Source organism: Austrofundulus limnaeus, unplaced genomic scaffold (assembly GCF_001266775.1).
Source record: "Austrofundulus limnaeus strain Quisiro unplaced genomic scaffold, Austrofundulus_limnaeus-1.0 Scaffold1, whole genome shotgun sequence".
Taxonomy (NCBI): domain Eukaryota; kingdom Metazoa; phylum Chordata; class Actinopteri; order Cyprinodontiformes; family Rivulidae; genus Austrofundulus; species Austrofundulus limnaeus.
This window is the reverse complement of record NW_013952403.1, coordinates 6,291,620-6,302,203: the sequence shown is the minus strand read 5'-3', so window position 1 is coordinate 6,302,203 and position 10,584 is coordinate 6,291,620. Positions and strand designations below refer to the sequence as shown.

Sequence of the window (10,584 nt, the reverse complement as noted above, 5' to 3'; positions counted from 1 at the left end):
TTTTTGGATGATAAACATTTGTATCAGGTCGACAAAACATGGGCATAGTAACAATATTTTTATACTACATTTATCCATTTTAAATATAGTAACCTCACTCATTTGTAACAACTAAGGCAAAAATGTAATTAATTCAGAAAATCTTTTCAGGACACCACCTTGATGTTTCGGGACCCCACTTTGGGTCCCGACTCCAACTTTGGGAAACACTGATCTAGAGGACGAYACAAATGGGTGAATATTTTACTTTTTTTCAGAGTATAGTGGATTTAGTATGTAAAATACTCCCTGGTTACTCAGGTTTATGAGGGTAACTTGTTCTGTGGGCTTCTCAACCTGCTTTGTTACCACAAGGTGTTATATGGTGCATAGGATATTTTGTTATAAAAGTATCACATGATGTAGTCAAGAMTAACTACTGGTGCTCAGTGTGTAAACAGAAAACAAAAATGGATAATAGAAGTTTAATTTATAGTCTAAAACACAGTTCAGTTTAAAGTCTGGTTTTCAGTGTTCCATCTTCATAAAACTAATTTCATATTGTTTCATTAATCCCCCAAATTTAGTAAAAGGTTCATTAAATGGCTAAAACTTCAGCGTTTTGATTAGATCTTTTATATATTGGCAGGTATGAGGTTGACTTGTGGTATTCTGTTTCAAATGAATTATATCAACTATTTTAATTGGACAACCTGGTTTCTAAAGACAAAAATAATATYAAATACAATGGTGTGAATATATGTAAATTGGCAGTGAGATTCAGAAAAGTGCTCAATGGGAGCCACCTGAAATCTTGCTTAGGGCACCAAAGTGGCTGGGTGCAGCTCTGGGGTCTCATTTATAAAGGATTGCGTGGAAACCATACTAAAAGTGAACGTACGGCCAAAAGGCGGAAATGGCGTACGCCAAAAAAAATTCAGATTTATAAAACCATACGTACGCACGTTTCTGCGCATCTTTCCTTTATAAATCACAGCCGCACGTCAGAGTTTGCGCACGAGGTCCCGCCTCAGGTTCTACCCTCTACACGCCCACATTCAACCATAAACAGTCAATGTAAAGTACCTCATGAATGTTAAGATGTATTTAAATCAGTCAGATGATCAATGTCAACAAAAGTGATTGGTTCAGACACGCTCCGTCGTGCGTCTGGAGGATGACAGGTGCTGACTGACAGCTGCTCACGTGAACAGATTGTCTGTAATTGACACAGATTTTCCCTCATTTTGCTTTAGAGTAATCTAACGATTTTTATAAAAAACAAAAATAAAAAACCTCAGCTTCAATTCAATCTCCCATCAGAGCCTGCAGGACGATAAAAACAATAAATTAAATAAAATAAGTCAGGTAAAATTAGAAATAAGTCCCCCGCTCTTCTCCTCGTCCTCTCCCCCTCCTGCCTGCTCTGTTACCCGCGGCAGACCCCCGCCCCGCGCGCGCATGCATGCACACACACACGCTCGCTCGCACGCATCCCCCGCGCGCGCGCTTGACAAACACGGACTGGATACACGCGCTGCGCGTGTATCCAAAGCTTTTGCTGTCCTGCTTTTCTTATCGGGGAGGGGTCTGTATGGGTCGGGGTCGTCTGAGGAGGAAGCAGATGAATGGAGTTGCGCACGGGAACTTTTATTTAAGTCTGATTCTGAAGGTAAATTAAATATCCGACAGTGATCATGACACAGTGTGGCTCTAATTCCTCACTTCACCATCTGTGTCGCAGTTTCCCGTCTCCAAAATGAGCGTACGCATGGGTCAAAGCTGGCGTGAGGCTCACATTTTCACGTCAAGTTTAAATTTTATAAATCACAACCTTGGCGTAAAAAGTGGCGTACGCAAGTTTCTGGGCTCAAATTGTGTGTACGCAAGTTTTATAAATCCGACCCCAGGTCCTGATGTTAGCTGCTAATACTAAACATTTTTAATGAATAGAAGGTTTATTTGGAGAAAAAAAAGGTTCATCTGTCTTTGTTGTCATCGGTGAATCCTAATAATTCAATGTATTTACTATTTAGTCTTCTGTTTGTTTTGTTTAGATGTATAGCTTAAAGGCAAGTCTGGGGGGATTTGTCTTTTTCTTTTCTGAGAACAGTTTAAAACGTAGCAAGAGGAAGTTAAAGACTTTTACATAACAGCCTCTTGGCTTACAGGCAATAAGCTGCAGTGACCCCATTAAATGAATACTGATCCAGAAGCTGAGGAAGGATGGAGTTGTGATGCAGACATAGGATAAGTAGATAAAACAGAGAAAAAAATAGTACTGTGAGGAGGAGAAGAGTGGTGAGAAACACAAGGTGCAGTGACCAGGAGCAAAACCCAAAACTGTTGGAGTAAACAGAAAAGATGCAGCAAGAGAGAATGTGCTTAGACTTTTACTTTTATACATCTCACACTTTGGCAACATGTTTTTTACTGGTGATCACTGAATGAAATAGTGTARGAATTAACATATCTAAGAAGCAGACTTATTTAGGGATATATTGAGAAAGAAAGTCCTCTAATTTTGTTCAGTCAAGTGCTCCAAAGGCCAWTGCATGGATCAAGTAGCATGAAGCAATCTTTTCTTCATTACTTTTACTCCAAATTAAAAAAACAGACAATTTCAGATCAATGAAAGAAACATTCTGAAGGACTTAAGAAATAAAAGGTACACAGCAAAATGAATGTGACACCTCTGAAACTTAGCTGCAATGGATTTCTCTAATGTAATTAAAGTATAAATGTTTCAAAGATTCTTCACCTAAACTGGTTTCACTGAGCTGTAGCATTTCAATTAAATAAGCCTGGCAACTCAAGAGCACATTTTGGTATTGGCTAATTTCAGACACKAAAACAAGATAGGGAAAGAAAGAAAATTAAACATATTAGGTAGTTGTAAAATTACCAATTATAGCTCAGACTCACTTTCCTATCCTATTGACCAAAAGCATAAAAGTCTAACTTCACAGCTCAAAACTATCAGTGAGCCTCAGACTGAAAAACAGGATCATCAACACTCAGCTGTGATTATTCTACATCTGCTGCATTGCCAAACTTTAAAAACACAAATGAGATCAGATGTTAAATAAACAGATAATTGTTCAACATTGCCAAATGGACTTTCTCCCATTTTGCCCAMAATCCACTAATCTTGCCAACATCTGGTGCATCCCAAATAGTACAAAGCAGCCAAGGTCTGTGAGTTGTGTAGTGACTTTTTTTTGCTTATATCAGCTGAATCTGGTGTACTTTAGTTTAGCTTTGATAAAGTGTGAAAGCTATCAGTGTCTTAAAAGAGACATATCAGTCAAAATCCACTTCGCTTAAATACATTTTATTGTGTACTTGGAGTTTGCAGAAGTGCAAAGAAGTTTAATTTAGTCTCTCTCTGTGCTGCATAGGTATTTTTATATTCTGCTTAGGTCAAATTTTTAAATCCATTTAGTTTTCCATATTCCCTTTAAAAAATTTTTGGTACAATAAAATCACAATATTTGCTGCAGAACTGCACTTCCCGATAACCAATTACATGAATTCACAGTTCTGCTGGTTTGTCGTCTTCATTCTCCTCTGGCTCTGAGTCAGACTCTGGCTCCAACATGTAAGGCTGGATGGACAAGTCTTCTGTTGACATCTTTTAATTAATTTGCATCTTTTAATTAATTTGTAAATAAAAAGATTCTCTACTGCAGATTATTGTATCTGTGCTTTCAAATGACAAAATTGGCCAAAAGAGGTGGTGTGGATAATGATCTATGGGAGTGGAGCGCTCTGGGACCTGGAGGGCTGGGTGTGAAGCAGCTCATTTGCATTTAAAGAGACAGCACCAAAACGAGTTGCACTCAGACACACCTCAGAACAGGGAAGTAACAAGAAATTCAGATCAAGGCATTGCAGTTCCACTTTATAAAGACCACAACTATGATTTCAATGTGAAAAGTAAGATTTAAAAGCATGAATGTCCCCTTTAAATACAACTGCTTTTGTTACTTTGGTCACAATTTTGGTACAAAAGTCAACAAATTTTCTAAGGTTATTCCTCAACATTTTCTTTAAAAAACTTGCAGCAAATGACAGATGTAAGACATTATTTATTTTTAAATGTTTCTATGAAAGGAAAATTGTTATTGAATACTCTTAAAAAGGTACATTAATACTCTTTCATAGAAATCACAATGTCTTGTTTGTCAGAAAACTCCACTTTGCTCAACTAAATGACTATCTGAGCAGCTCTTTCATTATTTATATTAGCAATGAGTAAGAGTTCAAAAGCACACTTTTTGCTTCTAGTTAGAAACTTGGAGAGCTGTGTACTCAGCGGAAGTGTGTCAGGCTGACTGACACTGCTGTTTCAGAGCAGTGATGTTACAGCAAAAGTGAATTTATACGTCAGCAAACATTCCATTTCACAGAGCCTTTTTTGCATGTCGCTCTCCTGCACCTCATAAATCAACGCTGCAGGTGCAGCGGCAAACCCAGATCTCTGCCAGACCTCCTGAGTTACTGCTTGTGTGGGAAGGCCACAACTGGGGTTGAAAATGTTATTTTTTTTCAGAAATGACACGGCTTTCAAAACAGGGTTAACCTACTTGTAGGCCAGTGTAGCGCTGAAATGCTGCTTGATGTAGGCCTCCAGAACAGTGTTGAAGTGCTGGAACTTCCTGTCAGCAATCAACCCGATGATATATATCTGTCAGACGAGGAGGTACAGTAGACAGGAAGATTTAGTAACATGTTTACGCAGCAGCAAACATTTTACAAGGCAAATGAGAGTTATATGCAGCATTTTGACAGAGGTGGCTGTTTGGAAAAAGATGGGCATGGAGACATGTTAGACCTGAGACAGCTTGTCAAAAAATCCTGCAGCTTGGGTTGACACGGTGTGCATTTGGAGTTGTTCCCATAAAAAAGTTCCCCAGTAAACACACACCCAGCACACTTACCAAGGCGTCAAACACAAGGATGTCGTAGTCGTCGGTCTGAGAGTGTTCCATCATGATGTTGAACAAGGCGTCGAGTGTGTCCTGCAGAAACTACATGGCAACAAAGCAGAGGGCCAGTGAAAAACACACCCAGGTCCCTCTACGCTTTAACGCAAAGAAAAAACTCATATTTTCACTACTAACCTTGACAACCTCTTCTCCATCAATGATTTTAAGTTTCTCCAGGTTTTCTTTCAGGAGTTCGGGTCTAGTCCTCCATTTAAGGAGCCCCAACAGGCCCACTAAAGAGGAGAGAGAGGCACACAAAGAGAATATTCTCTGTTCAGGTGTTTATGATCTATAGATGTGCCTGCATCTGCTGCCTTGATGATGCTGCTCTAAGCCAACAGAATACAAATTTATTTTTAGACTGAAACAATAACCTTCTAAATGTTTCGGATTTGGGAAGTACATTTTTGTCCATAGGTGGCAGTAGAGAGTAAGCACTGATCTGAACATTTATATGGTTGCAAGTTAGAAACCAAGTCCGGCCCTATTCAATATAGCACCTTAGGCAAGATTATAGGTGGTGCCTCATGTGCAATATATAAACTTCACAGCCAGTTAAATAGTTTTGTCTTTGATATGTTTTATCTTTAGAAACCAGGTTGTCCAATTGAAATAGTTAACAATGTAATTTAATTTATTTGAAACAGAATACAAGGAGTCTACCTCATACCTGCCATCATCTGCTGACAGGAATGATGAACATCTGTTCATGTTGACAAACAGCTGTGGAGCGAAACAGTTCTATAGGGGTCCAGGGGTGTATTCCCCCAGAAAATTTTGTAAATCATCCTGAAGAAATTTATTGGTCATTTACTTACTGATTCTAAAAGCATAACACCATTTCATAGAAACCAGTACTGAAAAATGAAAACTATTAAATGGTGTTATGCTTTCAGAATCAGTAAGTAAATGACAGTAAATTTCTTCAATCCACTCAAAACCGATGAATTTTCCAGCCATTTGAAGAGCATTTGATAAAAGTCTTGAGATTAATAAAACATAAAATCTGTATTTTATGAAGGTAGAACACTGAAAACCAGACTTTAACATGAACTTTATCTGAGATCATAACTGAAACTTCCTTTCTGATGTTGGTGTCTGACATTTACTTGCTCCAGAATCAAAAACTGCAGATCATCCGTGTGATTTGTCTAGAACATGCAGTACTTGCTTATGAAAAAAAACATTAAATGTTTCCAAATCTAATATCAAAACATTTTTAAGAAGACAAAAAAAACTGCTGTAAATATGCAAATAAGTCGTTGATTAGTCAGACTTTTGCTCAAATCCAAGTTTCCAGTCGACATTTGTGCTCAGGTTTAATATGGGACTTATTTCTCATGTATTTGAGCTGTCTGACACTTCCTGTCTGACCATCCTCCMTGTCCAATAGTTCTGAAACACCACACCAAGCTGCACATCTGGTGGGTGGCCCTGTGAACCAGCAAGCCCCACAGTCTATGCTTGTGTGGGCTTGTGTTTGTGCATGTGGTAAAGGTGATTAATATAGCAGGATAATGTTCATTATATTGATGGACCAGCTTCCTCAGGAACAGCTGTTGCTCTGCACCTGTGTCTAATGCACCTTACTGTTTAAAGTGGAAGTGCAATTAAGCGTTGGTGGATGAGTGTCTTGCTTGGATGGCAGCCTGCCTGCTTGTTTCCGACAAACTCACTCTTCACCAGCGACATGTGCGGTACACGTAGACACAAACAGTCTTCCGTATTTTCCTTACAAACCACAACACGCGCAGAGCAATGCAGTTCTGGGAATATTAAACTAATTAACAGACTGCTGATTCAGTGTTAATTGGCTTTATGTCTTCTTTACCCTACATTAACTTTACACAAACCTTTAACCCCAAACCTAAAAATAACACTGCTTCATCAAATCCAAAAACACATGTCTGTATTTAGTTTCTCATTTTAGAGGTGTTTTAAGTCAAAATGTGAGTTTTTCTAAATTCAATGCTTTGAATCAACTCAGYAACATAAAGTGGTGGATTTGTCCTCTAACATATCAACACCCAGCTGATTATTCATCATCTCAGCCTGTCCTCGTTATTCTGTTGATATAAAGGTGTTAATTAAAGGCTCTGAACAAGCCAGGTTTGATTTCACCTTCTCTCTTTTTTTATTCTGTCCATTCTTTAACTTAGTGTATTTTGTGCACACAGGCATGTGTGTGTGTGTGTGTGTATATTTATACACAGGCACAAACTTGCACCTACCGTTCTGGGTGAGTTTAGTGGAGCAGACGAGGGTGGAGATGGCGAAACTGTCTCTGGAGCTTACAGACAGGCCTCCCCCGCCCCCAGACACGCTGCTGGAGCTGCGGTTCAACCCTGCCCCCTTGTGGGGGTCGCTGAGATGGTGACGGGTCGAAGGCAAGGACAAGTAGGAGTTCACATCTTCCATGCGTTTGCTGTCACCCTGACAAGACATGTTAGATTTTATGTTCCTCACACCTGCCATGGACCAGTTTTGTTTATTTGATTCATTTATTTGATTTTATATTTTTTGRATGTCTTAGGACATCTGTGTTTAGTTAAGAAAGCTGTGAATACTATGAAAGCAGACAAAGACAGTGGAATAAGGACACAACCTTGAAAGAAAATAACTGCCCTCAACGATGCCTCAACTATGTCTGCCTTACTCAGCTTAACTATGTAAATCCACTGTGAGAGAAAAACATCAGCAGTTATTACATGGTTTTGTTCTTGGTTATTCATTCAGGAGAACAAAAAAAGATACATACAGAATGTGCAGAGATGTGAAAAATTCTTTAAAAAATGACAGCAACAGAAAAAGACAAAATAAAAATGAATAATAAGGAATTCAGCAAAAATCATAAAACTACTCACAAYAGTTAAAAAAGTAAAAGAACTTTTACACAAAATCTAAGAAATGAAGTGTTAAATTAACTTGTAAAGCAATTTAGACATTTTCTTGAAAAGAAAATGTCTAAATTGGTTGACATAATTTGGTTAAGTAAATTAAACACTTCATCTTTTTTAAGTGCATATACAACTATTTTCACAATGAGTTCTGGTCATATTTAAATGTGTAGCGTGTAACCAGGTGCTACATTTTAAAGCAAAGAAGTAAAAGTATAATTCTTATGTTTTCAATGTACCAAAATAAAAGTATAAGTTATGATAAATTAGATCCTCAAAAAAAAGAAGTACTGTAATGAAGTAAATGAACTTTGTTACATTACACCTGTGACTCTGGGGCTTTTGAATCTCCAGTTACGCTAACATTAYCATTCTTTAATTACAGCATATTGTTCCACGGCTCAATTTATTACCATCAAGTCATAATTCAGACTCAACATCTCTGCTGTCATCAGCCCGTCTGTAAATAATAAATGAATACCAGTCAAACYTGAGTTAGAGATTGAAGCCACCAGTGGCAGAGAGATCAAGAGGAATGCACAGATAATGAGAGATGATCGTGAAAGAGGGCACAGGGTGGCCAACCATCTGGTATTTGAGTGAATCATGAGTAATTAATCTTCACTGCGCTTGACGTGTAATCAATAAGAGGATTCTGGCTCATTTAACAGGAAGTCTATTTGACTTCAATCARCCTGTCAGGTGGACATTATCTCACTGTATCTTAAGCTCTGCTTTGATGACAGTTCTAACTGCACTGACATTATCTTGTTTTTCTTTGTGTACTTTATGTATTGTTTTAACACTCATTTATAATCGTAATTAGGTTTCAACAATCCTGCACGTCTCTGTTATTTTAAGCGTTACAGAAGCCTTTTTTGTGAGCTGCTACTGATTCACATTTCATCTGACAAATATACTTGATTCATTGTAAAACAGCAGCTCAATCCTAAACCTTTAGGATCAACAAATGCCTTTTAAACCTTTATATTACACAAATAATTCATTTTGCACTCTGTGGGTTGTATTTAAGTAACTTTGTTCAAGACATTAAATTGATTAAAAATAATAAATGCTTTTTTTCTGCTAAAGCTCCATCACTGCATCTTACCTTGAAAACTATGAGGTCATGCGATCCGTCCTGCAGAACTGTCCCGTCATCCTTCATCAGGCGTACAAACGCCATAGCAAAGTTCTTCTCGCTCTTATCTTTGGCTGTAAAGGAACAGAAATGGATGTTTGAACAGTTTTGAACCTGATGTGAAGAAAATTTGCTGTATAATAATAATCAAGTCAATGTGATCCTTCAGAGAAAACAGACAGGTACCATTGAAGGAGAGAGGCTAATACTTACACTCCTGGGAAGAGCGGTGTCTGAACATGAAACGCAAATGAATCCTGTGCATTTCTTCCAAAGACACCGTCACCTGCACAGTGTTATGAAAGAACGTAATTAAAAGCACACAATGGTACTGGACTGAGGAAAATGAAGAGTGAACGTGATCTAGAGCAGTAGGTCTTTTTCTAAAAAACTTAAACTGGTGAGTAGAAAAAGAAGACTCACCTTAACTGTCTCCATCCAGCGGGGCTGCTTGATTTGATAATAGATGACAGATCTGTACTCGCTGACGGCCTTATCTCCAGCTCCAAGACAAATGGAGTTCTGTGAAAAGAGATGAAGCTGAAGTATTTCATGGTAACTGGACAGTCTTCCAAGTCATTTCCTGATCAGTTTTGTATATTTTTACAGGACTTACTGCCTCGGTGTTAAACACATGACCTTCTACATTCAGATCCACRGACAGGTCTGATGTTTCTGTACTTCATGCTGCTCACCTGGATCACTTTTCCGTCCTCGTCACAGACCCACATAATGACCTCCACATTCTTTTGTGTCGTCTTGTTGTACTTGTCAAAGTCKCCCCCTTGTAAGGTGAGGTAGATATCATTCCTGACGTCTCCTGGCATTATGATCTCCGGGAAGCCCAGCTTGCGGGCGACCACTGTGCTGCGGTCCACCAGATGAGGGTATTCTTTTCGAATCTGCACTATGTCCCCCACCAGAGGCTTCATGGTGACCCAGAGACCTGAGGAGAGTGGTTAGACATCAAATAAAAGTAGCTTTTTGAATTTGTTTTTCCTGAAAGCAGTTTTTATTTTTAGTATTAAAGTCCCAATCTTTAGAAGCAGTCCCTTGACAATCATAGGAYGCCAGATAACCTATTTAGGTAAAACTTGAGCAGTTTTACAGCCTTGTCATCAGTTCTAAAAACCATAAGCTGATGAAAGTACTACAATAACGCAAAAAAGAAAAAAAATCCATTGTCAAAATATCTTGATGCAATGGACCAGTGCAATATAGTCTAGTTAGGTTAGGGTTAGATTACTATTAAAAACTGAGTATTAGCTGTCATGTTGTGTTATTCTGTGTTGTTTGTTTCTTTCAGTAGTGTTGTAAAGTTCTAAAAATCCAATTTAAAAAAAGAAAAGGGTAGAAAATAGTTTTTTAGATGAATAATTATTGCTAATTATGCTATTTTTCCTCAAACCAGTTTTTTTTTTCGTATTTTATTATAAAAATAGTCCCAATCAAGATTTTTGAAGCAGTTCTTTGACAATCATAGGATGCCAGATCACCTTTTTGGTGAAAATTATGCAATTTTTTTCAAACTTGTCACCAATCTAAAAAAGACAAGTTGATGGAAGCACTATAATAA

The 10,584-nt window shown here is 38.1% G+C and overlaps 1 protein-coding gene across 1 annotated transcript in view; it reads right to left on the bottom strand.

The window, feature by feature from the left end:
• Positions 1-10,584, bottom strand: part of dock2 (dedicator of cytokinesis 2) — a gene marked incomplete in the record, with an annotated part of 113,498 nt that overhangs the window by 93,673 nt on the left and 9,241 nt on the right. Inside the window, 8 exon segments of the mRNA XM_014007241.1 lie at positions 4,569-4,669; positions 4,923-5,012; positions 5,106-5,203; positions 7,202-7,403; positions 8,979-9,082; positions 9,222-9,294; positions 9,432-9,530; positions 9,704-9,954. Coding sequence (XP_013862695.1) covers positions 4,569-4,669; positions 4,923-5,012; positions 5,106-5,203; positions 7,202-7,403; positions 8,979-9,082; positions 9,222-9,294; positions 9,432-9,530; positions 9,704-9,954 — 1,018 coding nt within the window.